General features: G+C 64.3%; 1 protein-coding gene across 2 annotated transcripts; it reads left to right on the top strand.

Moving 5' to 3' along the window:
• The first annotated feature begins 163 nt into the window (after positions 1-163).
• ITGB4 (integrin subunit beta 4) lies at positions 164-27,194 on the top strand. Of its 2 annotated transcripts, XM_062215704.1 has the most exons (40): positions 164-263; positions 2,818-2,902; positions 3,877-3,959; positions 4,193-4,294; positions 4,418-4,622; positions 4,973-5,069; positions 5,175-5,346; positions 7,527-7,790; positions 8,097-8,186; positions 8,582-8,704; positions 8,967-9,131; positions 9,261-9,337; positions 10,294-10,496; positions 11,605-11,708; positions 11,840-11,938; positions 12,061-12,190; positions 12,475-12,597; positions 12,694-12,800; positions 13,375-13,408; positions 13,542-13,733; positions 13,999-14,102; positions 14,396-14,454; positions 14,621-14,644; positions 15,097-15,245; positions 15,325-15,504; positions 16,005-16,153; positions 19,689-19,893; positions 20,430-20,584; positions 20,908-21,088; positions 21,174-21,311; positions 22,731-22,913; positions 23,000-23,131; positions 24,425-24,661; positions 24,792-24,950; positions 25,280-25,429; positions 25,846-26,034; positions 26,124-26,279; positions 26,364-26,528; positions 26,626-26,736; positions 26,825-27,194. In XM_062215704.1, exons 2-40 carry the CDS (start codon positions 2,824-2,826, stop codon positions 26,962-26,964), a joined length of 5,415 nt encoding a protein of 1,804 aa, XP_062071688.1. In that variant the 5' UTR covers positions 164-263; positions 2,818-2,823; the 3' UTR covers positions 26,965-27,194. The 2 variants fall into 2 exon arrangements, with proteins under 2 accessions (XP_062071688.1, XP_062071689.1); XM_062215705.1 differs by lacking the exon at positions 24,792-24,950.

Here is a 27,194-nt window from a genome sequence, read left to right as displayed (position 1 = left end):
CCTTTCCGGGGGGCGGGCCCGGAGGCGGCGGCGCCCGGGCTCCTGCCCCGACAGGTGCGTGCCGCGCGCAGGAATGCGGCGCTCCTGACTCACCAGCGCCTCCTTCCTACCTGCCGCCCGCCCCATAAAGCGCTGCCCGCTCCCGCCCGCCGCCGCCCGCAGCCCGCAGCCCGCGTTCCCGACCCTCGGGCCCGCTTGAGCGCCTGCAGCCCCCGGCCGCCGAGCGCTCAGTGCCGGCGGGGAGCGCGCGAGTCCGCGCCGAGGTAGGTCCAGTGGCCGGCTGGGGAGAGCGGGGACAGCGCAGGGCACAGATCCGCACTTCCCCGGCCCCCAGGGTCCGCCCGGGCTACCGGAGCCGGCGAGGAGTGAGTGCCGTAGCCTGGGCAGCCGCGCAGGGCAGCGGGTCGGGTTTTGTTTCGTCTTTCCCTTCCTGAAGGCTGGCAGGCCCTGCTTCCCTCTCCGTGCTGCCCAGGGCAGGTGCCCAGCCTGCCCGGCTGTGCCCAGGGGCAGTTGGGAGCAGAGGCCCCGGGGCTGCCGGAGAAGGGGTCCTCTAAGACCCTGGGTGGGGGGTGGCTGGAGTTGGGTGTGCAGGGGCAGTGGGCCGAGGCAGGGGCCGGCAGGTGTGCAGGGCTGGGCCTCTCTGGGGTTTGCACCCTGCCAGGCAAACACAGGCTTCTGGGTGTGGTGCCGCTGTCCGTCTGGGCTGAGGGGGGTCCCTGCCTTTCCTCTTGGCCAAGCCCACGCCTGCTCTCCCTGGCTCCAGACCCTTCCTCCAGGAGGCTCCCTTCACTTCCCGTGCGGCCCCGAGATCTGCAGCCTCCAGGGCTGGCCCCTTTCCCACCTGCTTGGCCCCGGGGGTGACCCCATGTGGCCCAGGGGCTCCAGATGGCCCCCACGGGCAGGAACAGGGCTCCTCCTGTCCCCACGCCTCGCTGAGCACAAGGACCGGGCACAAGTGGCATGGCTGTTGCTGCCCTCAACAGAGCTGGAAGCGAGGCAGAGGGTCTCCCTCCCAGAGACCAAGAGGGGACAGCAGGGCAGGGGTGTTTTTCTCCTGGGGCCTGGCTTCCCCACTGGTGACAGAGCGGCCGAGGGGCCAGGGACCACCACGCAGCTCTCAGCAGCTGATAGGGAGGGCGAGGGAGGCCCTGGCAGGGAGATGGGCAAGCAGGAGCGAGGTTTGGGGGGGGCAGGTGCAGATGTGCTGGGGGGCGGCCATGGGGGTGGGAGAAGGAATGGAGATCTCTGTGTCAGGGGGGTCACGTGTGTGTCCCTGTGTGGGGGACAGCGTGGCAGTCGCATCCCCCAGGGACCTCCAAGTCCCTGCAGCCCGGTGGGGCCTGGGGCAGCCTGGGGCGGCCTGGAGCGTGGGTGTCCTGCGAGCTCCGCCCAGCCCATGGTGGCCACGACTTCCCATCCACTTTTATGTAAAATGTTTCTCATTTAGGCAACTGTGTTCAAATGTTTTAAAGAGGAGTTGAGCTTCCCCATTGCCCTGGTGCAGCCCAGTGGCTGCAGGGTGGGGAAGCCCTCCAGCCTGGTGTGCCTCCCCTCCTGTCTGGGCTGTGGGCATCACACAAGCCTCTCTCCCCTGTGGGCTGCTGTGTGGATTAAGTCACAGTCCTGGGGAGTTTGGGGTGCATGTTGCTGTCATGTACACTGTGTGCAGCCTGTGCATGTGGGTGGGTGAGTAAGAGCTGGGCTTGGCCCTCCGGTGCCCACACCTGCCTGGCTAATGGTGCCCCAGGGAGGCCTGTATTGTGTAGCATGTGGGTGTGGTGCCCATGCCCCGAGGCTGTGAGGAAGTCCTTTCCCCCAGGAGGCTGGGCTACCCAGGCTGCTGGCTCTGCCTGTGGAAGTGCCCGAAGCTGCTAGTGGCCTCCTGGGGGGGTGGGGGGGTCCGTCCTCCGAGGGAGGGGACTGTGCCTTTCTGCCCTCCACCCAGGCAGGGCCTCTGCAGCCCTGTAGGGACCTCAGCCCCCCACCCCCAAGCCCTGGCTCTGGGGCTGCCCTCACTCTCCCAGGCCAGGGGCTGAGAAAGGTTTAGGGAGAGGAGAGCTGGCGGGCACAGCTCCAGGTTGGGCCACTGGGAAGTCTGAGGCTCATGGCCTTGGCCCTGGGCTCTGCAGGCCTGGGGGGCCCCGTGGGCTGCCAGCTTCTCTCCTCCCGGAGGCACCAGGCTGCTCAGCTTTGGAAAGGCCCCCAGGCTGCCTGGGGCTGCCTTGGAGCTTGCTAATGAGCTGAGAGGGGTTTGATAGTGAGGCCAAGAGTGACGGGGTCCTGGGCTGGCTGTCTCAGTGTGTGGGAGCAGGAGGATTGCTCAGGGCCCCCAGAAACTCAGCCCTGGGGCAGGTGGAGGTGGGGTGAGAGGCAGGGGGTTCAGACCCCATGGCTAGAGAGGCAGAGCAGAGCCCAGCCCTGGGCAGCTGCTCACCCTTGGGCCCCAGGCTGGTGGGCCAGGACGGAGGGGACCCTCTCAGGCCCACTGGGTTCTGAGAGGCAAAGCAGAATTGGCCCCGGAGGCCCAGGGTCCCCAGAGGCCAGAAAGGGCTTTCCCAGGCAGGGTGTAGGGCTGGGGAGTCTCTGGGGGCCAGAGGCAGGAACGGCAGGGCGGGGGGCAAGCAGTGGAGGCGACAGGAGGCAGGAGCCCCGCTGGCCGTGCTAACCACTGGAACACTCGGGCCTCGGCCTCCACACCTGTGCAGTGGGACTGGCTGGCGTGGGCTCTCCCGTGGAGCATTGCGGGGGTCCTGGGAGCTGACAGCCCCGGCCAGGCACCAGGTAGAGGCACCACGTGTCAGCTGTCCTGTTCTGCAGGAGGAGATGGAGAGGCCGCGTCCCAGCCCGTGGGCCAGGCTGCTGCTGGCAGCCCTGCTGAGCGCCTGCCTCCCCGGGGACATGGGTGAGTCCCCTGCAGCCCCTCGGGCAAGAGGCACTGCCCTCTCACTCTCAGCCGTCCAACAGCCGACCCCGGCGCCCCTCCAGGGCTGGAGAAGGTAGAACTCCGTGCCCCGCAGAGGGGGCATCGTGACAGGCTGGCCGGGAGCCGGGGAGGAAGGGGGGTCTGAGGACGGCGGAGGACTGAGTGCCTCCCAGGAGGTGTCGGGGCCTCCAAGAGGGTGCAACGCTTGTGGGAATGGGAGGGGAGAGAGGCCAGTGTCCCTGCTCTCTGAGCGTCCTCGTGGGCAATTGGCTTGAGCCAGCGCCTGCATACTCAGCGTCAGTTGAGGTGGTTTCGGAAGCTTGAGATAGACCATGCTGGGGATATTACAGCGGGGGAAACAGCAAATCCTGCACTTCAGGACTTCCCCTCCAGTACATCGTCTGGGACCTCGGAGACCACCTACTGTGCGCATGCTGGGCGCACATAGTAGGTCCTTACTGTGATTTTTAACTGAGTAGACCAAGAGGAATCCAGGTAACCACATTCATTTCCTGAGGACCTACTGTGTGCTGGGCCTTGTGTTAGACACCAGGAATATGAGTCCCAGAGGAGCTCAGAGAGCCGGGGAGGATTCTGGGACTGGAAAACACGAGTTGTGATGGGGGAGACAGTTAGGGACAAGGGGCGTGGCCAGGGAGGTCAGCCGGAGAACCTGGCTCAGCACCCCGGGCCTCCCCTCTGGACATGGACGCAAGGTTCCAGGTTTGCGAGCTGGCTCTGCTGGTTCCTAGCAGTGCTACCTGAGACAGACCACAGAGCCCGAGGCCTCTCCTTCCTCCTGTGTAAAATTGGGAGAGAGCCCCCACCCCTCCCTGGGGAGGATGCAGGCGGGAAGGACCCGGGGCCCTGCTGGGACCCCTCTTCATGTGCCTACCCCTTCCCCGCCCCTGCTGGGACCCCTCCCCATGTGTCTGCCCCTCCCCCGCCCCCAGCCAACCGCTGCAAGAAGGCCCAGGTGAAGAGCTGCACAGAGTGCATCCGTGTGGACAAGGACTGCGCCTACTGCACGGATGAGGTGGGCAGCTGCCGGCTGGGGTCAGCCTAGGCCATCGCGCAGGCGCAGGTGCCTGCCTGGCCACACCCCTTCCGTGGCTCTGGCCAAGTCCACCTCTGCCACACCCTCCGCCCCACCCTGGGACGGCTGGGTATAGGAGAGGCAAGGGTCAGGAGTGCATCTGAGGTTGGGATGGGTGGGGTGGGGCGGGGGATGGACGCTGCCCCCTGCTGACCACATCTGCTTCTGGCCAGATGTTCACAGAGCGGCGCTGCAACACCCCGGCCGAGCTGCTGGCGGCTGGCTGCCGGCAGGGCAGTGTGGTGATCATGGAGAGCAGCTTCCAGATCACAGAGGTGCCTGGGGATGGGGCTTGTGGCTGTGGGGCGCTGCCCATGTTCACAGAGGGGCTGGTCTGGGGGGAGTCCCCAGGGCCTCAGAGTGGCCCTCCAGCCCTCTGTCGCCTCCCCTGGGTGCAGGAGAGCCAGATCGACACGGAGCTGCGGCGCAGCCAGGTGTCCCCCCAGGGCATGTACATCCGGCTGCGGCCCGGCGAGGAGAGGCACTTTGAGCTTCAAGTCTTCGAGCCCCTGGAGAGCCCCGTGGACCTGTACATCCTCATGGACTTCTCCAACTCCATGTCCGACGATCTGGACAACCTCAAGCAGATGGGGTCGAACCTGGGTACAGCCGGGCGAGCGTGGGCCACACAGGGCAGCGCGGGAGGAGCCCTCGGCCTGCTGGCAGGGCAGCTGCTGGGAGGCCGGGGCTCAGGACGGCTGCACCCATCCCACAGGGCGAGACAGCACATCTGAGGGCTCCCCAAGCCCCCATTCTCGGGGTGGGGGGGACCAGGCCTTGGGACTTGAGGGCAGGCCCAGGCCTGGCGGGCACCTGTGTTTGATCTCAGCCCTGCACACAGATGCTTGCACACAAAGCGTTAACCAGAGACAGCCCTTCTCCCTCCTCCTCCTCCCTGTCCGTGTTGGGGTGCTGGGGTGCAGCTGTCCCCTCTCTGTCCTGTTGATGCCCAGCCCAGGTCCTGAGCAAGCTCACCAGTGACTACACCATCGGCTTTGGCAAGTTCGTGGACAAAGTCAGCGTCCCACAGACGGACATGAGGCCTGAGAAGTGAGTGACGATGTGGGCCACCTCCTCTGTCACCTGAGTGGCGGCCCCCGGGGCATGTCCAGCCTCCCTGTCCTGACGCTCGCCCTCCTGCCCACCTCCGCGCAGGTTGAAGGAGCCCTGGCCCAACAGTGACCCTCCATTCTCCTTCAAGAACGTCATCAGCCTGACCAAGGACGCGGATGAGTTCCGGGACAAACTGCAGGGAGAGCGGATCTCGGGCAACCTGGACGCCCCGGAGGGCGGCTTTGACGCCATCGTGCAGACGGCTGTGTGCACGGTGAGCCCAGCCGCGTGTGAGCTACCCACCAGCCTGCCCCGCCAGGCTCGGAGACCCCGGTCCCCGGCCCCTCTGCGTGGCCCCTGCTCAGAAGCTCCATGGCGGAGGAGCCCACCTGAGCAGTCACAGCCTGCATTTGTATTGGCCAGTGAGGCAGACGTGCCGTAGGGTTCTGGAATCTTCTTCATTGCCCTGAGGCCAGCCTGCCAACCAATCTCCCAGGACCCAGCTGAGCTGGGCGGCTGAACTGGCCACTTGCTTTATGTGTACATCAAAACAACGTCATCCGGCGCCGCGGCTCACTAGGCTAATCCTTTGCCTGCGGCGCCGGCACACTGGATTCTAGTCCCGGTCAGGGCACCAGATTCTGTCTCAGTTGCTCCTCTTCCAGTCCAGCTCTCTGCTGTGGCCCGGGAGTGCAGAGGAGGATGGCCCAGGTCCTTGGGCCCTGCACCCACATGGGAGACCAGGAGGTGGCCCCTGGCTTCTGGCTTCAGATCAGCATAGCGCGCTGGCCGTAGCGGCCATTTGGGGGGTGAACCAATGGAAGGAAGACCTTTCTCTCTGTGTCTCTCTCTCTCACTGTCTATAACGCTCTCTCTCTGTCTCTCTCTCTCACTGTCTAACTGCCTGGCAAAAAAAAAAAAAAAAAAAAGTCCATTTTACAGACAATTTAGAAAACAAAGAAGAGAAGTTGCCCTTCATTTCCCACCATCAAACAGCCATCCCCTGTCAGCTACCTGCGAATCTTACTCCATTTCCTTATTTTACACGGTGCAATCCGTGTAGTTTCTACTCGGAAATTTACCGTTTGTTTTTCACTACATTTTCTCTTGTAATAGTTTTCCAAGTCATTCCATATATTTCTAAAATCTTGCAGTGTACTGCTGTACCTATTTTTTTTTTTAAGATTTATTTATTGAAAGGCAGAGTGACACAGAGAGACAGAGAGAGAGAGAGATTGTCCATCTGCTGGTTCACTGCCCAGATATCTCCCAGAGCTGAAGCCAGGAGCCAGGAACAGCATCCGGGTCTCCCACGTGGGTGCAGGGGCCCAAGCACTCGGGCCAAGGTCTGCTGCTTTTCCAGGAGCGTTAGCAGGGAGCTGGATTGGAAGTGGAGCAGCCGAGACTTGAACCAACACTCCGGTGTGGGATGCTGGCATTGCGAGTGGAGAGTTAATTTGCTGCACCACAATGCCAGCTCCGGCTGTACCTATTTAGCCAGCCTTTGGCATTTAACATTGTGTACATTTTCCTATGCAGTTGAAACATACTTGTGGGGCCAGCGCAGTAGGTTAAAGCCCCAGCCTGCAGTGCAGCATCCCATATGGGCACTGGTTCTAGTCCCAGCTGCTCCACTTCTGATCCAGCTCCCTGCTATGGCCTAGGAAAGCAGTAGAAGATGGCCCAAGTCCTTGGGCCCCTGCACCCACGTGGGAGACCCGGAAGAAGCTCCTGGCTCCTGACTTCAGATCAGCTCAGCTCTGGCTGTTGCGGTCATCTGGAGAGTGAACCAGCGGAATGGAAGCCCTCTCTCTCTCTTTCTCTCTGGCTCTACTTCTTTCTGTAACTCTGTCTTTCAAATAAGTAAAATAAATCTTTTTTCTTTTTTCCTTTTTTTTTTTTTTAGACAGGCAGAGCTAGACAGTGAGAGAGAGACAGAGAAGAAGGTCATCCTTCCGTTGGTTCACCCCTCAAATGGCCGCTATGGATCGGTGCTGCGCCGATCCAAAGCCAGGAGCCAGGTGCTTCCTCCTGGTCTCCCACGCGGGTGCAGACACCCAAGCATTTGGGCCATCCTCCACTGCCTTCCCGGGCCACAGCAGAGAGCTGGACTGGAAGAGGAGCAACCAGGACTAGAAACTGGCACCCATATGGGATGCTGATGGAGGATTAGCCAAGTGAGCCGCGGCGCCGGCTCTGTAAAATAAATCTTTAAAAAACCCACATACTTGCAGAGTAGCCCAGAGCCTGCAGAGTTCACTGTGTGCACGGATGCTGCATGCGTTGCCCCTTCCCCCGCCGCTGGCCTCTGGTTTTGACACCATCACACATGTGTGCACGTGTCCCTCTGCCTGTTAATCCCGTGGCTTCCACCCAGCCCCGTGGAGGGACCCACCCTCAGCGCTCCTCGGCAGGTAGCCTGCTGCATGGCCCGCCCCTCCCTGCCTTCCCCAGAGAGCCATCGGCTGGCGCCCCGACAGCACCCACCTGCTGGTGTTTTCCACCGAGTCGGCCTTCCACTACGAGGCCGACGGGGCCAACGTCCTGGCTGGGATCATGAACCGCAATGACGAGAAGTGCCACCTGGACGCCACGGGCACCTACACCCAGTACGGGAGCCAGGACTACCCGTCCGTGCCCACCCTCGTGCGCCTGCTCGCCAAACACAACATCATCCCAATCTTCGCTGTCACCAACTACTCCTACAGCTACTACGAGGTGCGGGGGGCCCGGCCCTGCTGTGCCAGAGGCGGGCGGGGCAGGGAGGGGGCGTGTGGAACTTCCTTCCACCTTCTCTCCTCCATCCCTGAAGCTTTTGGGGCCCCCAGGCCGTCCCTGGTGGGAAGGGAAGATCCCATGCCCACCCGCCAGCCTGGTCCCCGAGCGGTCGGGGGGTGGACAAGAGCAGGCTCTGGACACACCAGCAGCTTCCTGGCCTCAGTTTCCCCGTCTTCAAAGTGGGGCTAATCCCAGACGCTCGCCCAGACCCAAGGAGGTGCTGAGTGCGTGGCTTCCCCTCCACAGAAGCTGCACACGTATTTCCCCGTGTCCTCGCTGGGGGTGCTGCAGGAGGACTCGTCCAACATCGTGGAGCTGCTGGAGGAAGCCTTCAACGTGAGTGTGCGGGGCCGGGTGGGCTGCTGTGTCACAGCTGAGAGACACAGGCGATTCCAAAGGCTCATGGGAAATGCAGTCCAAAGATACAGTTATCATAATGCCCCCGGTTTTGGAATCTTTGCATAGTTTTTTTTTTTTTTTAATTTTTCCATAATCATTTTTTTCGGTGAACTTTTTGAAGACCTCAGGAGGGGGGGGTTGGTGAGAAAGGGTCTCTAGCCGTCCCTAGGGAGCCCACCCAGGTGGGACAGTCACCGGCAGGCGCTGGCATTGTGAGCCCCACACCCAGCCACACCACGCCAGTTGCCCATGGCCGGCAGGGCTTGGAGCAGGGCCAGGCCAGGCCAAGGTGCCCCAGCTCCCCCAGCCCACTGACTGCCGCCTTCCCTCAGCGCATCCGCTCCAACCTGGACATCCGAGCCCTGGACAGCCCCCGAGGCCTGCGGACAGAGGTCACCTCCAAGATGTTCCAGAAGACAAAGACTGGGTCCTTCCACATCCGGCGGGGGGAGGTGGTACGTCTCTTGGGGCGCAGGGACACGGGTACAGCCCCGCCAGGGCGGCGCTGTCTGAAGCAGTGGTGGACAGCATGCGCCCTGGAGTCAGGCAGGTCCCTCCCAGGCCACCCCTGGGTGAGCGGGGCAGGTGTTCCAGAGCCTCATCCGCACGGGGAGTGCCTGGAGGGTAAACAGGCCAATGAGACGGTTCGGTCACCCCGGAAGACCCCCTCGCCCGTGAGCTGCACCTGCCTCTGCTCACCGCGGGGGGGCCCTGCAGGGCACGTACCTCGTGCAGCTGCGGGCGGTGGAGGACGTGGATGGGAAGCACGTGTGTCAGCTGCCCGAAGAGGACCAGAGAGGAAACATGCACCTGAAGCCCTCCTTCTCCGACGGGCTCCGCATGGACGTGGGCATCATCTGTGATACGTGCGCTTGTGAGCTGGTACGGCCTGGCCCTGCCGGGTGGCACGGAGGACCGAGCCCGGTCCCAGGGCCTGGGGCCACCCCTCCCCGGGGCAGCGGCCATGACAGGTGGCCTGTCCACCCCAGTCTATTCAACGTCTCGTTGCAGGAGAAGGAGGTGCAGTCGGCGCGCTGCGACTTCCACGGAGACTTCATGTGTGGCCACTGTGTGTGCAATGAGGGCTGGTGAGTGCAGCCAGGGAGCCAGGCACCTGGGATGTCCCAGCAGGCCCCTGACCTCGGCGCGCCTTGTGTGCCCGCTGGGGCTGGGGCACACCCAGTCACTGGGTGAATCCGCTTCAGGCACTTGGTATATGGATGGTCCTGGGCCCACGAACATTCGACTCGGGGCTTCTCTCTAGGATTGGGCCAGAGCGTTAGCAGTCAGACATCTGCTTCAGCCAGGCTAAGGGTGACGCTGGGCAGGTGGGGTGATGTGGGCAGGTGGGGGTGATGTGGGCAAGTAGGGGGGTGATGTGGGAGGTTAGGGGTGACACTGGGCGGGTGGGGTGATGTGGGCAGGTGGGGGTGATGTGGGAAGGTTGGGGGTGATGTGGGTAGGTTGGGGTGATGTGGGTAGGTTGGGGGGTGATGTGGGCAGGTTGGGGATGATGTAGGCAGGTTGGGGGTGATGTGGGCTGGTTGGGGTGTGATGTGGGAGGTTAGGGGTGATGTGGGCAGGATGGGGGTGATGTGGGCAGGTAGGATGTTTGCTAGGTTAGGTGTGTTCGGTGGGTTTTCCACTACTCTATTTTCAGCTTCACTTGGACCCTAACTCGGCGCTGGGTGGTGGTAAATGCAGCACCTCTGGGAGATAGGCAGGGGTGGTTGCTGTTGGGGTGGTCTGGGGGCCTGGGGTGTGGGAGACAGGTACAGGAGGGAGACTTCCTTCCCATTCCATGCCTCTGGTTTCTTGAGTGTGGTGACCCAGGCACACGCATTCCCTCCTGAGTGGGGGCAGGGAGGGCTGTGGAGCTCCAGCCGCCCGGCAGCCTGCTGTGACGAGGCCAGCAAGCAGCAAGGAAGGGGCCCTGGTGACGAGGGACTGCGGCACTGAGGCTCAGAGTGCCTGGGCCCATAGAGTTCCCAGCTTCCTCCCGGGCCGTGGCCGTGACCGTGGCCGTGACCGGTTCCTCCCTCAGGAGCGGCAGCACCTGCACCTGCGCCACGGGCTCACTGAGCGACATCGAGCCCTGCCTACGGGACGGCGAGGACAAGCCGTGCTCGGGCCGCGGCGAGTGCCAGTGTGGCCGCTGCGTGTGCTACGGCGAGGGCCGCTACGAGGGCCAGTTCTGCGAGTACGACAACGTGCAGTGTCCCCGCACCTCCGGGGTGCTGTGCAATGGTAAGCACGGCCGCTGGCGGGGAGAACCAGGCCAGCGGTCAGGCCCAGACTCTCTCGGGGCCAGAAGCTCAATCCAGGTCTCCCACATGGGTGGCAGGGACCCAGCGACTTGAGCAGTCACCTGCTGCTTCCTGCATTAGAGAAAGCTGGAGTCAGGACCTGGGGTTGCATGGAACCCAGGCTCTGTGCAAGACAAGGGCACCTTAACCGCGACGCCAAATGCCCACCCTTCCCTTCCTTTAAGACCCTGGAGCCCCTAAGAGTCTTCTTGGCAGCTTGGGTCTGTGCCACCCACTGCCCTGTCTTGGCGGGGGTCCCACCAGCTCAACCCTTAGTGATCGGCAGCCCTTGCTCTCTGGAGATGCAGCAGGGCCTAGAGCTGGGGTGAGTCCATCCACCCACAGGGCCGAGCACAAAGGTTGGGCTCAGATTGGGAGTGCATAGTCTGGCCGGGACCGTGAGAACCCAGCTCAGGGGCGCAGGGAAGGCTGGGTAGCGGAGTGGAGAAGGGGGCATGGTGCAAGTCCACTTGTCATGGCCTCCACTGTGTGCTCGCCCCCAAGCCCGACCTGGGCCTCTCCTCCATTCTCGCTTCTGCCCGTTGGTTCCTCCCTTGGGCTGTCCGGGCCAGAGCGGTGCTCAGAGGGACAGGAGGGAAAGCCGGGCACGCCCAGAGGAGAGCAGACGGTGGGTCCCGGGCGTGGGAGAGAGGAGGAGAGGGTGGTGCTGCTGAGGTCATTTATGAAACCTAATGATTTATCTGTAGAAATAACAAGTCAAAAGATAGAACTAAAACAGCTTTATTTCTTGTTTTCTGATAGTCACACATTTGGTTTCTTTTTCTTACCTTATTGCGTTGGCCAGGACCCAGCAGAGGTTCTTAAACAGGGAGCCGTGTGATTGGTGGTTTGTTTTGGGACGGTCACTCTAGCTGCACAGTGGACGGCAGGGGAGGGGAGAACGAGTCCAGAAGAGTGAGGGAGAGGCGCCCTTTGCCTTGGGCTGGGAGCAGCCCAGCGCCCACGGCTCCGTTCCCTGGCTGGTGGGCAGCCTGGGGCGCGCGTGCTGATGCGGCCGTCCGTCCTCTCCCTTCCCTGCCCACCTGCAGACCGAGGCCGCTGCTCCATGGGCCAGTGTGTGTGCGAGCCCGGTTGGACGGGCCCCAGCTGTGACTGTCCCCTCAGCAACGCCACGTGCATTGACAGCCACGGGGTAGGCCTGGGCACGGGGCAGGCGGTGTGGACAGCAGCGTGAGCCCCAGTCAGAGGATTCGTGATGGGCAGTGGGGAGGGGAGCGGACAGCGCTGGGCACAGCCAGCTCACTGGTGCCCCTTCTGCCCCAGGGTATCTGTAACGGGCGTGGCTACTGCGAGTGTGGCCGCTGCCACTGCCACCAGCAGTCGCTGTACACGGACACCATCTGTGAGATCAACTACTCGCTGGTGAGGCTGGGGTCGCTGGGGCGTGGGCGCAGGCAGGGTGGGCAGGAGGGCACGAGGTTGGGAAGCAGGGCCTGGCAGCTGCCCCCCCAGCACAGTGCCCACCTGCTCCTCTGCCCGCCCAGATCCCCCTGGGCCTCTGTGAGGACCTGCGCTCCTGCGTGCAGTGCCAGGCCTGGGGCACGGGGGCGAAGAAGGGGCGGACGTGCGAGGAGTGCAGCTTCAAGGTCAAGATGGTGGATGAGCTTAAGAGAGGTAGGGGGGTGGGGAGCAGGGGTGGGGCGGAAGCATCTGGGCAGGGGGCTTGAAGTCAGATCTGGGTTGAGGTCACACCATCCAGACAGAGCTCCCAGAGCTGGGCGGGGCACACTGAGGCCAGCAAGGACCTCTAAGGATCTAGGGCAGGAGGCGCGGGGCTCCGTGGTGGGCGCACACAGCATGCTGGGGATGCACCGTCTCCCCCGAGGCGGGCCCCAGGCCCTGTGGGGCTCCCGGGTGCAGGGGTGCAGTCGGGGCCCGCTGACTGTGTCTGGGTGCAGCGGAAGACGTGATCGGGTACTGCTCCTTCCGTGACGAGGACGACGACTGTAGCTACAGCTACACCGTGGAGGGCGACGGCACCCCCGGGCCCAACAGCACCGTCCTGGTGCATAGGAAGAAGGGTGAGTGGGCCGGGGGCTGCAGGAGGCCTGGGCACCCGGGGGAGGGGGCGGGGGGCAGGTGGGTGGGCAGCGCCTCCCTCCTCTGCCTTCCCGCAGACTGCCCGCCCGGCACCTACTGGTGGCTCATCCCCCTGCTCATCCTCCTGCTGCCGCTGCTGGCCTTGCTGCTACTGCTCTGCTGGAAGTATTGTGCTTGCTGCAAGGTGAGCCCCCCCAGGCCCCCCACCCCTGCAGCCGGCTCCCCAGAGGCTGCAGACTCCATGGACAGGTTATTTGATGCCTCGGTTTCCTCGTCCATAAAATGGGTTTGTTGGAACAGACCTCTGAAAGTGGCGATGTTAAGTCACATAAAGTTCTCCGGCCCACTTGCTGGTGCAGCTGACAGTCTTGGGGCTGGGGGTGGGGTGGGGGTAGTTTAGGGGGAGGGGAACAGAGCAGAGGCAGGGAGGCTAGGCAGACAGCACTGCAGGGAATGCTGGGTTGTAGGGGCAGAGGCAGCACCTGCGGCCGCCCCCAGTGTGTGTGGTCAGACATGTCTGAGACACCAATTTGGCACTTCCGGAAGGGGTTTGGCCACGGAACCTTTCCCCCACGGAGCATCTGGCGGGGCTTCTGGAGTTCCACATTTTGGGAACCCTGTGCCCACTCACCCTCTGTGCCCACCCTGGCCTCATGGCCCTATCTCTGCCCCTGGGGAGGCTCTGGAGCATTGGCATAGGGGTGGGGGCTGCCGGCTGGAGGGGCTCACCGCCCTCGCCCCGCCCACTCTTCTCCTAGGCCTGCCTGGCCCTTCTCCCCTGCTGCAACCGAGGTACAGGGGGCCCTGGGTGCTCTCTCCAGAGCCGGGGCGGAGGGGAGGGGGCTGGCTGGGTGGGTGAGGTCCCACCTGGGAGGGTGTGGCTGGCAGGCTCTGGGGGCCCTGCCCTGAGGTCCCTGCCCCGCAGGCCACATGGTGGGCTTCAAGGAAGACCACTACCTGCTGCGGGAGAACCTCATGGCCTCCGACCACCTGGACACGCCCATGCTGCGCAGCGGAAACCTCAAAGGGCGGGACACCGTCCGCTGGAAGATCACCAACAACGTGCAGCGGCCCGGGCTCGCCACCCACACGGCCAGCACCAACCCCAGCGAGCCGGGTGAGGCGGGGCTGCCGCCGCCGCTCTGGGCAATGGCCTTGGGGAGCTCCTCCCGGGTCTGCGGTGGGTGGCACCTGTCCCGTCCAGGGTGCAAGCTCAGGCCCCGCCTCCCTGGCCCCCTTCCTGATGGTGCCACAGCTTGAGGCCCTGCTGCCGGCCCTCCCCTGTGCTAGCGTGGCTGCAGGGGGCGGGGAGGTCTGCCCTGCGGTGCCCGCTGTGCTGTGCATAGCCCTGACCACACCTGCGCTCCCCCTCCCCACCCCAGTGCCGTACGGACTGTCCCTGCGTCTCGCCCGTCTCTGCACCGAGAACCTGCTGAAGCCGGACACGCGGGAGTGCGCCCAGCTGCGCCAGGAAGTGGAGGAGAATGTGAGGACCGGAGCTGCCGGGCGGCACGGCGGGCGTGGGTGCCATGGTGGGGCTGGGGTGGGGCAGGGGCAGGGCAGCTGCTATGGAACCGGGACTTTCTGGCCAGGAGATACGGCGCTTTGGATGTGTGCCTGACTGATTCCAGACTTGGGGTGGCAACAGAGTGTGGGTCTCAGGACCCCCATGGGCCTGCCCGCCCCCTCTCCCCCCAAGCCAGCCTTGCAAGGGCCTCTGGGTAGAAAGCCCACCCGGCTTCCCTGGGCCCAGCTCACTGCCCGCACCTTGCCTGGCAGCTGAACGAGGTGTACAGACAGATCCCAGGTGCACACAAGCTCCAGCAGACCAAGTTCCGGTGAGTCCTGGGTACCCCGGGCTGGGGGGGCAGCTTGGCTGTGCTGGGCCCCACCAGCCCCAAACCGGGTCTCCAGGGCCCTAGTGGGGTTGAGGAGTGACGCCAAGAGATCAGGGCCCCTCCCCCCAGCAAGGAACGTCTGGCTGAGCCTCTCTCTCTCCCACAGGCAGCAGCCCAACGCCGGGAAAAAGTGAGTTGAAGTTGCCCCCGCCTCCCTGCTCCCAGCCCCAAACCTGCCCCAGCCCCATAGGAAGGGAGAGAGGGCCCCATGCACCTGTCACAGGTTAGTCCCTCCCCCTCCCACGTCCTGTCCTTCAAACTCCCCCCACCCCAGGGGAGCACTTACCATGCAGCAGCCCCCACCCCAGAAATAAGCAAAACCTGAACCTGTGGGCACCAGCAGGCCACAAAGCTGCACCCCAAATCCTGGCCCTTCTGGGATGTGTGAGGCCCTCCACACAGCGTGCCTGGGGGGCAGGCAGTGCACCCACCCTGGGGAGACAGGCGCCATGGCTGTTCCCATCCCGCAGATGAGGTCCCGAGGGTGCAGAGCGAGGGAGGGGGGCTGGCAAGGACTCTGAAACCCCAGTCGGGCAGAAGGTGCCAGCGTGGCCCCTCCCCCACCTGGTCCCCCCCCCCCAGGCAAGACCACACCATCGTGGACACAGTGCTGATGGCGCCGCGCTCGGTCAAGCCGGCTCTGCTGAAGCTGACAGAGAAGCAGGTGGAGCAGGGAGCCTTCCACGAGCTGAAGGTGGCCCGCGGCTACTACACCCTCACTGCCGAGCAGGGTAGGTGGGCAGCTCCCCGCGCGCTCCCCACCCCGACGGCCACGGCCCTCGCCTGACCGCCCCGCCCTGCCCCCGCCAGACGCCCGGGGCATGGTGGAGTTCCAGGAGGGCGTGGAGCTGGTGGACGTGCGGGTGCCCCTGTTCATGCGGCCTGAGGACGACGACGAGAAGCAGCTGCTGGTGGAGGCCATCGACGTCGCCGCGGGCACGGCCACCCTGGGCCGCCGCCTGGTGAACATCACGGTGATCAAGGAGCAAGGTGGGCCGGGGGCGGGGCTGGCGCTGAAGCCGGCCGAGTGGCCGGGTACCTGTGTCTGCGGGACGCCACGGGCGCAGGCTCCGGTAAGGAGTGGCTGTTCTGGATCCTGGCCCTGGGTGCCCAGGAAGTGGGCGCTTCTGTCAGCGTCATAAGGGGTCACCCCGCGCTGTCCCCCGTTCTGTGTCCAGAGGAGGGATTAGCAAGGCTTCTGGCCAAGGACACCCAAGAAACTGATCATGGTGCCCCCAGCGGCCAGGGGACCCCTCTGGCCCCTGCCCCTTCCCACCTGCTCCTCCCCCAGCGGCTTGGGCCCCTCCCTGCCTGGGCTTGGGCCCCTCCCCACCCCACCCCCCCAGGATGGCTGTGGATGCTTTGTTTCGGCCCCCCTGGCTTTTTCTGGAAGAATTTTCCATCCCCATCCTCAGCCTCCCCCCAGGGCTGTGGGAGGAGGGGTAGGGAGCCGGCTCCCCTGAATGCTGACCGCCCGGGGCTCCTTGCAGCCAGTGGGGTGGTGGCCTTCGAGCAGCCCGAGTACCTGGTCAGCCGGGGGGAGCAGGTGGCCCGTGTCCCTGTCATCCGGCGCACCGTGGACAGCGGCAAGTCCCAGGTGTCGTATCGCACGCAGGACGGCACGGCAAAAGGCAACCGGGTAAGGTGCTACCATGGAGTCAGGGGGGACGGCACGGGATCAGGGGTGCCCCATGGGGTCAGGGGTGATGCCACGGGGTCAGGGGTGCCCCATAGGGTCAGGGGTGATGCCACGGGGTCAGGGTGCCCCACGGGGTCAGGGGTGATGCCACGGGGTCAGGGGTGCCCCACGGGGTCAGGGGTGACACCATGGGGTCAGGGGCGCCCCATGGGATTTCACAGGACACGGCAGCTGCCTGTTGCCGGTTGCAGGTGTTGTCCCTGGCTGGCCTCGCAAGGACGTGCCAGCTGCTTCTGCCCCCGTGGCAGGGGTGTCTCCCTTGTGCAAAGTGCAAGTGACACCCTGGGGGAGGCCCCATTGCTGCCAGGGACTCAGACCAGGGGGGTTGTACCCTGCTCCTGCCCCAACCGTTCCTGCCCCTCTCTCTGACAACCCAGGACCCCCAGGGGAGCTCACCCTTTCATGGAGAAATGCAATCCCCAGACGCCCCAGTCCTGGGGGCTCCGGCTTCTTGGGCTGGGACAGCCGTTCTGTGTCCCTGGACTGGGTCCCCAGGGGCTGTCGCCTGGCCTGCTGGTTTCCCTTGAGTCCAGTATCAGGAGCAGCCAGAGCCCCGTGGAGCACACGCTTGGTTTTGTTTACAGGGTTTTAGGTTTTAATTCTGAATGTATCACCAAATTATAAACTCAGAATATTCCCCCCCCCGAGAAACCTTTTATTTAAGGAAGACAAACTTCATGTATTTCATAAGTACTTTTTTTAAAAAAAAGATTTATTTATTTATTTGAAAATCAGAGTTACACAGAGAGAGGAGAGGCAGAGAGAGAGAGATCTTCCATCTGTTGGTTCACTCCCCAGATGGCCGCAACGGAGCTGGGCTGATCTGAAGCCAGGAGCTAGGAGCTTCGTCCAGGTCTCTCACATGGGTGCAGGGGCCCAAGGACTTGGACCATCTTCCACTGCTTTCCCAGGCCATAGCAGAGAGCTGGATCAGAAGTGGAGCAGCCAGGACTCGAACTGACGCCCACATGGGATGCCAGCACTGGCAGCCATAAGGGATTGTAATTTTACCCACTATGCCACAGTGCCAGTTTTTTAAAAGCATTTTTATTGTCTCATTTTCAAAACAAACTTCCTTGTGGCACTGGCACACCGGGTTCTAGTCCCGGTTGGGGCACCAGATTCTGTCCCTGTTGCCCCTCTTCCAGGCCAGCTCTCTGCTGTGGCCCGGGAAGGCAATAGAGGATGGCCCAAGTGCTTGGGCCCTGCACCCCATGGGAGACCAGAAGAAGCACCTGGCTCCTGCCTTCAGATCAGCGCAGTGCACCGGCCACAGCGCGCAAGCTGCGGCGGCCAATGGAGGGTGAACCAACGGCAAAGGAAGACCTTTCTCTCTGTCTCTCTCTCTCACTGTCCACTCTGCCTGTCCAAAAAAAAAAAAAAAAACCTTCCAAAATACAGAAAAATGGGAAGACTAATGAAATTAGTACCCATTGCAGCTTTCCATGGATTCACCTGTTCTCTCTCCCCCCCCACCCATATATGGATATCTATATGCATAGGTATGGCTTTCAAATTTTCCTACACAAACTATCTTTAAAAAAAAAAAAAAACTATTTTCATTTTTATCTGAAAGGCCAGAGAGACAGAGAGAGAGATCTTCCTTTGCTGGTTCACTCTCCAAATGCCCACAACAGCCTGAGCTGGGTCGGGGCAAAGCCAGGAGCCCAAACCTCAACCCAGGCTCCCACCTGTATAGGGACCCTCCCGGATCGGAGGAATCGGATACGGAACTGGGACTCAAACCCGGCGCTGTGATGTGGGCATCGAGTCATGGCCACGGTGCCAAGTGCCCAGCCTCTAAACCTTTTCTTTCCATTCCCACAAACTCCGTGCCGTGCCCGTGTATAGAGGGCTGTGTAGACGCGGACATCTGTGTAGACGCAAACAGCTGTGCGCGTGTGCACTGACACACACGTACGCACTTCTTGTTTGCTGAGCTATTCCAAGTCAGGGCCGGCATCGCCTGGGCCTGGAGCCCTTCTGCAGAACCGGGTCCAGAACTTGGCCGCTAAGAGCCGCCACCCCGACTACTCTCGCACAACAATGGCCTTTGTAGCTTTTTCCCCAGTCCAGGAACCAGTCGACACCTGGGATTGCATTTTGTCTGTCTAAAGTCTTCTTTAGCGTAGAACAGTTCCCGGCCCCTTCTGCTGGGACCCTGGCGTGTTGAAACTGTCCACGGGAGTTGCTCACGGAACCTTCTGTGGTTTCTTTGTACCGCGGGCCTCTTGTGCCCAGGCCTGCCTGGCTGTGCCTGGAATTGAAATCTTAGGCTGCAGCGCCACCTCGTGGCCTTTTCAAAAATGTTTATTTATTTACTTGAAAGAACTACACAGAGCCGGGGCGGGGGGAGAGAGACGGAGAGATAATTGATCTTCCATCCGCTGATGCATTCCCCAAATGGCCACAACGGCCAGGGCTGGGCCAGGCCAAAGCCAGGAACTTCATCCAGGTCTCCCACGTGGGTGCAGGGGCCCAAGCACTTGGGCCATCCTCTGCTGCTTTCCCGGGCCACAGCAGAGAGCTGGATGGGAAGTGGAGCAACCAGGATGTGAACTGGAGCCCATAGAGGATGCAGGCCCTGCAGGTGGTGGGGTCACCTGCTACGCCACAGCGCCAGCGCCCCCTAGTGGCCTTTTGTGAGAGCACCTTTTCCTCCCACACCATGCACCTGCACATCCATGGAGCTCAAGGCAAGCTCCAAGACGAGGAGATGGGGGCAGGAGTTTGGTTCAGCGGTCAAGATGCCACTTGGGTTGCCTGCATCCCATATCGTAGTCCTTAGGTTCGAGTTCTGGCTCCACTTTCCACCCATCTTCCTGCCACTGCCATCCATGTGGGAGACCCAAATGGACCTCAGCTCCTGGCTCTCATCTGGCTATTGTGGGTGCAAGATGCCTCTCACTTTCCATCTTTCAAATATATAAAAGAATTTTTATTAAAAATGAAAGAAGAAAGCTGGAGCCGATGGAAGCGCCCCCACCCACCGGGAGGGCCTCGGGCTGGGCAGGACTCCACACTTCCGAGCCACGATGACCCCCTCCTTCCAGGATGGGGCCTGCAGAGCCCAGCTCCCCAGGGCCGCCTGCCTGCCAGGTTTGGCCTCTGCACATCCCCGTGGCCTGCTCTGTGTTTTGGCTCAAATTCTGGCTCACGCAGCCACCTGTGCGAACTTGGGCAAATTTCCGAAGCTCTGCGGGACCCGTTTCCGCATCGCTATGGTGGGGTGACGGGACTTGTACCTCCTCTCCTGCTCTTCTGGAGACGGATTAGCGTGAGTGCCTGACACGCAGGAGGTGCGACGGGAGTCACCCCTGTCCACATGGGACGGCACGGTGTCTGCAGTGTCCCTGGGGTCGGCACGGAGCAGGTGGCCGGGACGCCGTGTGTCCCCCCCTTGAAAGGCTCCCACGCTGAGCCGCCTCCCCCCCGACCCCATCCCTGCTCTGACCCTGACCCCTTGCTGCTCCAGGACTATGTCCCCGTGGAGGGCGAGCTGCTGTTCCACCCCGGGGAGACCTGGAAGGAGCTGCAGGTGAAGCTCCTGGAGCTGCAGGAGATGGACTCCCTCCTGCGGGGCCGTCAGACCCGACGCTTCAACATCCAACTCAGCAACCCCAAGTTCGGGGCCCGCCTGGGCCAGCCCCAGTCGGCCACGGTCGTCATCAGGGACCGAGGTGGGCAGAGCCTGGGGTGGGCTTAGGCAGGTGGAGAGGGAGGGCCGGCCAGGGCTGCCGGGCTTGGCAAATCCCAACACAGGAGGCCCAGTGGACCTTGAATTCCCCACAGTAATGCACACGTGGAGTGCACGCGTGTGTCCCGTGCAGCACCTGGTATAGACGTCTCCTGGGAGACGTGTCCAGTCTGTGTCTGCAACCCAAATGTCCAGTGGCCTCCTGCATTTTATCTGGCAACTTTGTGGCCAGCTGGGGGGCGGGAGTCAGCCATTAGACCCTAGCCCTTGTTTCAGCCTCACGGAGGCGTTCCTGGAAGGGGTGAGCCCACCCCTAAGAGGAGAGAGAGCTCAGGGGAGGGGTGGAAATGGCCCGGGAGCAGGTGTGTGGAATAGTTGTCTGAGAAAGGAGGAAGACTGGCGCCCTCTGCAGGTGGCAGGTGTCTGTCTCTCTGGATGGGGCCTTTGGGTGTTTGAGTCTCTGGCGCCCCCTGGTGGTGAGTGGTGTCTGAGCCTGCCCCCACCCTGACCCACTACTAGACGAACTGGACCGGGACTTCGTGAGTCAGACCCTGTCATCCCCGCCATCTCGCGGTGACCTGGGCGCCCCACAGAACCCCAATGCCAAGGCCGCTGGGTCTCGGAAGATCCATTTCAACTGGCTGCCCCCTCCTGGCAAACCATTGGGCTACCGGGTAAGGTTGGGGCAACGGATACAGACTCGTGCCTGGGGAGGCCTGGCAGCCACCACCCTGCAGAGGGGCGCCTTCAGGGAGAGGGGTCCAAGCACAGGTGGGCAGAAGGAAGCCCAGGTGTGCCCCTAAACCTGTGCTCAGGGAAGAGGGAAGCCCCCCACCTGAGTCTCACAGACGGTCACCCCTCTTCCTGCTGGGTGAACGGCGCAACCACCCAACCCTGGGGCCTCAGGGCCTGGTCTGGGCAGGGTGGCCGTGACGCTATGCGTCCCCCGGAGCAGGGAGAGCGGCTGTGGCGCTGACCGGTGCCCCTCCCCGAGCAGGTCAAGTACTGGATCCAGGGTGACCCCGAGTCCGACGCTCACCTGCTGGACAGCAAGGCGCCCTCGGTGGAGCTCACCAACCTCTACCCGTACTGCGACTACGACATGAAGGTGTGCGCCTACGGGGCGCAGGGCGAGGGCCCCTACAGCTCCCTGGTGTCCTGCCGCACCCAACAGGAAGGTGAGGCGTGTCCCCAGCCCCCCAGGGTGCCGCCGTGTCCCGCCTGTCCCTGCCCCTGACCATGCTCCACGGCCGCTCCCCGCAGTGCCCAGTGAGCCGGGGCGCCTGGCGTTCAACGTCGTCTCCTCCACGGTGACCCAGCTGAGCTGGGCTGAGCCCGCAGAGACCAACGGCGAGATCACAGCCTACGAGGTCTGCTACGGCCTGGTCAACGAGGACAACCGTAAGGACAGCAGCTGGGGGGGGGGGGGCGGGCAGGGGCCTGCAGGGAGGCCCGGGGTCCTGGGTCCTGCCTGGGCCGGCCGTGCAGGCCACACCAGTCCAGGTCAGCAGACGGCACTGAGGTGCCGCTCGGGTCTCCACCTGGGGCTGGGCTCCTAGCGGTGGGTGAGGCTCTTTGTGTACATGAGGTCGCCAGCCAGGGGCGCTCCCCATCCAGGTAACACAGCTGGGTGGCTCCTTCTCACCAGTTTCCACCGGGCAGCCCTGGGCCAGAGCACCTGCTGGGGTGTGAGGGCCCTTTTCCAGTCCTGCGGGGGAGGTCAAAGATGAGAACACTTAAGAGAAACCAGCTCCAGCCGGCACAGGGACGTCCCACACCTTCCATTCTGCTTGCTTGCTCCCAGAGATGGGGAGCTCACTACCCCCACGCCTCCTGGAGACAGGAATCTGTGTGGGGCCCACACTCTCCAGGCGACTGGCAGGGCTGGGGCCAGCCAAGCCTTCCCTGCACCCATGCCCTTGGCTGGCTGAGCTCATTCCAGTCCATCTGTGGACCTCTACCTGGTGGTCTCCTCTGCCCGGGCCTTTAACCCAAGAGTGACGCGAGTCCCGATGCACAGTCATCCCCCGTGGCTTCAGCCCCTGGCTCCAGCCTGCTGGCTCAGGGAATGAGCTGGGCAGCCCCCCCCGCCCAGGGGCGTCTGGGCTGTAGAGGGCGCCCCTCTTCCCCTGTGCCTGCAGCTGACAGAGGTGTGAGGGGGTAGGCCAGAGCAGCCCCCGGCGTGACAGCGGGAGACGCCCCTGGGGCCTCGGGGCGCCCAGTGCCAGTGCTTCTCCAGTATAGCCGGCTGGGCGTGGACGTCGGGCTCAGCTGCTGCTCCAGCCCCTGCTCTGGGGCCCCTGGAAACGTGTGTGGCGGGGGGCCTCTCGTGTCACCTTTGCTTTTCTGAGTCTCCCGCTCATGCAGCCGGGGTCCTGGCCCTCCACTCCCCCAAGGCTGCGCCCACACTGCTAAACATTGAATCAGGACAGCGCCTGGCCTCCCCCTCCCGGCTAACCCGGGGTGCTGGCCGTGAACCTCACCGCCAGCTGTCACAAGCCTCGCTGGCCCCCAGACTTCGCCTCCCTGAGGCCACAGACCTCTGGAAGCGTCTGCTTCCCCAGCACACGTTTCAGGGTTTGGTGTCAACAGTGGGCAGAGGGCGACATCCCGTGAGCACCCTCACCTGGGCTCAAGGCGGGGGCACCTCGGAGGTGGGACCGCCCGCCTGTCTGTCGGGGTGCCGCAGGGCCCCTGACTCAGCAAAGCGGCCAGCAACTGCGGGTCGCCCGGGGTGGGTTGCGTGGTGACAGATGTCAGAGGTGGGGCTGGGACCGGGCTGCAGCCTGGTGGCCCCCTGAAGCGCCCTCCCTGCCCTAGGACCCATCGGGCCCATGAAGAAAGTGCTGGTGGACAGCCCCAAGAGCCGCATGCTGCTCATCGAGAACCTGCGGGAGTCCCAGCCATACCGGTACACGGTGAAGGCCCGCAACGGCGCCGGCTGGGGGCCTGAGCGTGAGGCCATCATCAACCTGGCCACCCAGCCCACGCGGCCCATGTCCAGTGAGCGGTGGGCAGGGGCGTGCAGGGTGCGCACGGGGAGGGGGCTCAGCCGGGGGGGCCCTGGCTCACCTCCTGCCACCCCGCAGTCCCCATCATCCCAGACATCCCCATTGTGGACGCCCAGGGCGGGGAGGACTACGAGAGCTTCCTGATGTACAGCGACGACGTGCTGCGCTCGCCCGCCGGGAGCCAGAGGCCCAGCGTCTCCGATGACACTGGTGAGTGGCTGCGGCGAGAGGCGGGGGGCTGTCCCTGGTGTCCAGATGGCAACGGGCCTGGCGGCTGCTGGGCACACAGACCAAGGCTGCAGGCCTTCGCCAGCCTCAGCCAGGCATCCGTGCAGCCCGTGTCACGGTGCCAGGTGGGCCGAAGGGACCAAGCTGACACAGTGCGCGTGCAGGTCTGTGTGTGCCGGGGGGGGGGGGGGGGGGTTGGGGGGACAGACGCTCACAGGCTGTGCATCTTGGAGGTCCACTGAGTGTGCTGCGGGCTCGGCCCTAGCTCCGGCTGGCTCGCTCTGTGTGTCTTCTGGCTTGTGAAATGGGAACCCGTCCCCCACCCCCACTTCCCGCGGAGGGGCACAGCTGTGCCCCATTTTTGTGTCCGTGGGAGACCTCCCAGCCGGTGACGCGGGCCAGGCGCCTCCCTCCAACCCTCCCGGCAGGTCCAGAGCCAGGCTGCGCTCGCCCACCTCGAGGGTCTCGAGCGGGCCGAGGGTTCCCTCTGCGGTGCGCGCACGCACGCACCGCCCCCCCCCCCCTCGCCTCCTCGGCGCCGCCGCCTCCAGCGCCCCCCGGCCCTGTCCCCCTCCCGGACGCGCCGGCCCCCCCGCCCCGGCCTCCTGGGCGCCCCCGCCCGGCCCCCCTGGGCGCCGCCGCCCCCAGCGCCCCCCGGCCGTGCCAACGCGGCCCTTCGTTGTTCCCAAGGCGGCGGCGGCTGGAACGTGGAGCCCGCGCTCGGGGAGCAGCTGGACCTGCGGCGCGTCACGTGGCGGCTGCCCCCGGAGCTCATCCCGCGCCTGTCGGCCAGCAGCGGGCGCTCCTCCGACGCCGCCGAGGGGGGCGCGGACGGGGAGGGCGGCCCCCGGCCCGCCGGAGGTGACGGGGCTGTCCGGCCGCGCCCCACCCCGCACACACTGAGTCCCTCGCGCCCGCAACCGCACCTAGGCAGACCCTGCGGGCCTCTGGGGTCCCGCCAAGGCAGGAGCCCCTGGGGACAGTGAGCCCAACACGGCGCATGCCCAGCTGGGGGGGGGGTTTGGACTTCAGAGTCCCCCCCCCCCCCGCAGAAAGCCTGTCCAGGGTGGGGCTGGCTGCGCTCACGCCGCCCACGGCGGTGGTGGACACGGGCCAAGGGGACTCTGCACAGCTCCTCGGACGCCTCCACAGAGCCCTTGTCCCTGGTGTTAGGGGGAGGCTGGCGCGTTCACACCGAGCCCCCCCACCAACCAGAGAGGGTGGGGGCTCCGGAGCTGGTGCGGGCCTGACCCGGCCACAACTCTCACCCCACAGAGCACCTGGTGAACGGCCGGATGGACTTTGCCTTCCCAGGCAGCGCCAACTCCCTGCACAGGATGACCACCGCCAGCAGCAGCTACGGGACCCACCTGAGCCCCCACCTGCCACGGAGCGTGCACAGCGCGACCTCCACCCTCACCCGCGACTACCACTCACTCACCCGCACCGAGCACTCCCACTCGGCCACACTGCCCCGCGACTACTCCACCCTCGGCTCCCTCTCTTCCCACGGTGAGCGCCGCCACCAGCCCTGCCCTGCCCTGCCCTGCCCTGCCCACCAGCCCTCCCTCCCTCTCTTCCAGCTCCTGGAGGCCCTGGCCAGTGTCCCAGTCCCTCTCACTCTTGTTTCGTCCTGCCCTAGGCCTCCCTCCCATCTGGGAACACGGGAGGAGCAGGCTCCCGCTGTCCTGGGCCCTGGGGTCCTGGAGCCGAGCTCAGATGAAGGGGCGCCTCCCCTCCAGGGGCTCCCGGGACTCTATAATCCTGGCCGCGCAGCCGGCAGCGCCCTCCTGGGGCCCAGGTAGTGCAGGGGCGGCCACCTTGGCTCTCCACGGCTGTTCTGCTCCACCTGTCAGCCGGTCACCCATCACAACCACCGCCACACTCTCCATTCCATCCGGAGCCCTGCCTGCCCACAGGAGCTAACCACCTGCCCGCCTGCATCCGCTGATGCCTAACGCACACAGGCTCCTTTCCTGGGTGCTGAGCAGGGAATGGGGTGGGGGCAGGGCTTGCACCCACCCAGGACGCACAGGTGCTGCAGGATGAGCCAGCTGCCTGGCCAGCGCCAGCCAAGGGAGGGGGCACCACTGACTTGGGCCGGCACCGACTGTAGCCTCCTATCCCCAGAGTCCCGCCTGACTGCCAGTGTGCCTGACACACCCACCCGCCTGGTGTTCTCGGCCCTGGGGCCCACGTCTCTGAAAGTGAGCTGGCAGGAGCCACAGTGCGAGCGCGCACTGCTGGGCTACAGCGTGGAGTACCAGCTGCTGACCGGCGGTGAGGCCTGGCTGCCCCGTCGGGAGTCCACCCAAGTCCCCTGCGATGTGCTGGGGCCCCTTCCACCCTCTCCCCGGCCTCTCTTCGGTCATCCCCTCTGCTACACTTGCCCTCACCATCCTACTAGAGACCTGGGCTTTCTGCTACAAGGGATGCCGGCGGGGGCTGGGAATGGTATTTCTTTGGGCAGATATTCCAAACAGCATGGCCCAGGCCCCTGGCTAAGGAGCTGCCCCAAACCTGGCAGGCACTGCACAGCCTGAACCGCCAACCATCCCATCCCATCCCCCAGCCACAGCCAATCCTGGGTGGGTGACCAGACCTCGATGGCAGCCCAGGGAATAGGAGCATCAGGTCCCAGGGCTGCAGGGTGGGGGTGACGCCGCTCTGTGGCCCGCCTTCTCCCTGCCCCACAGGGGAGCTGCATCGGCTCCACATCACCAACCCTGGCCAGACCTCTGTGGTGGTGGAGGATCTCCTGCCCAACCACTCCTACGTGTTCCGCGTGCGGGCCCAGAGCCAGGAGGGCTGGGGCCGAGAGCGCGAGGGGGTCATCACCATCGAGTCGCAGGTGCACCCGCAGAGCCCACTCTGCCCCCTGCCAGGTGAGCTGCCTCTCCCACCCCTCCGTCCACAGCGGCCCCCACTGTGCCCACGCCCCCCAACCCCGACATTCTCCCTCTGCTGCCCCCAGGTTCCGCATTCACTCTGAGCACCCCCAGTGCCCCAGGCCCGCTGGTGTTCACGGCCCTGAGCCCAGACTCATTGCAGCTGAGCTGGGAGCGGCCACGGAGGCCCAACGGAAATATCCTCGGCTACCTGGTGACCTGTGAGATGGCCCACGGAGGAGGTGCTGCCCTCCCCACAGGCAGGAGAGGCTGGGGAGGGGCGGAGGAGAAGGGGTGTGGAGGCTGAAGGCGTGTTCCCGGCGCAGGGCCAGCCACCACGTTCCAGGTAGATGGAGACAACCCCGAGAGCCGGCTGACGGTGCCGGGTCTCAGCGAGAACGTGCCTTACAAGTTCAAGGTGCAGGCCAAGACCACCGAGGGCTTCGGGCCGGAGCGTGAGGGTATCATCACCATCGAGTCCCAGGATGGAGGTAGGGGGCCGCCCCACCTCGCCCCCACCACCTCGCTCGCCAGGCCTCCTCCGAGGCTGTCCCCTGACCTGCCGACCGGCTGATCTGCCCACTCCAGGCCCCTTCCCTCAGCTGGGCAGCCACGCCGGGCTCTTCCAACACCCGCAGCAAGGCGAATACAGCAGTGTCACCACCACCCACACCAGCACCACCGAGCCTTTCCTGATGGGTGAGTTACCAGGGGGCAGGGGACCGGGGCTCTCCTGAGAGCATTCGGGGGAGAGGGGCAGGGACCCGCCGTTCTGTCTTCCCTGCAGATGGCCTGACCCTGGGGTCCCAGCATCTGGAAACAAGCAGCTCCCTCACCCGGCACGTGACCCAGGAGTTTGTGAGCCGGACACTGACCACGAGCGGGAGCCTCAGCACCCAGGTGGACCAGCAGTTCTTCCACACCTGATGCCGACCTGCAGCGGCCTGGAGCCCGCGCCCCCTCCACGATGCCCACTCTGCTACTGTGCCAGCGCCTCTGGCCACAGAGCAGGGAGTGGGAGGCGTGAAGGGGGCAGAAGGCCCTCTCACTGCCTCCCCCAGCCTCTGGACGTACACCCTTTTATAACCAAAGAGCAGGGACCAGCACGGCAAGGTCCGGCCTCTCTTCTGCACTTAATAAAAGACTTTGCTACTGCA

Source organism: Lepus europaeus, chromosome 18 (assembly GCF_033115175.1).
Source record: "Lepus europaeus isolate LE1 chromosome 18, mLepTim1.pri, whole genome shotgun sequence".
NCBI classification, from domain to species: Eukaryota; Metazoa; Chordata; class Mammalia; order Lagomorpha; family Leporidae; genus Lepus; species Lepus europaeus.
Note: the sequence above shows the minus strand (reverse complement) of the source record. Positions and strands in the feature narration are given on the sequence as shown.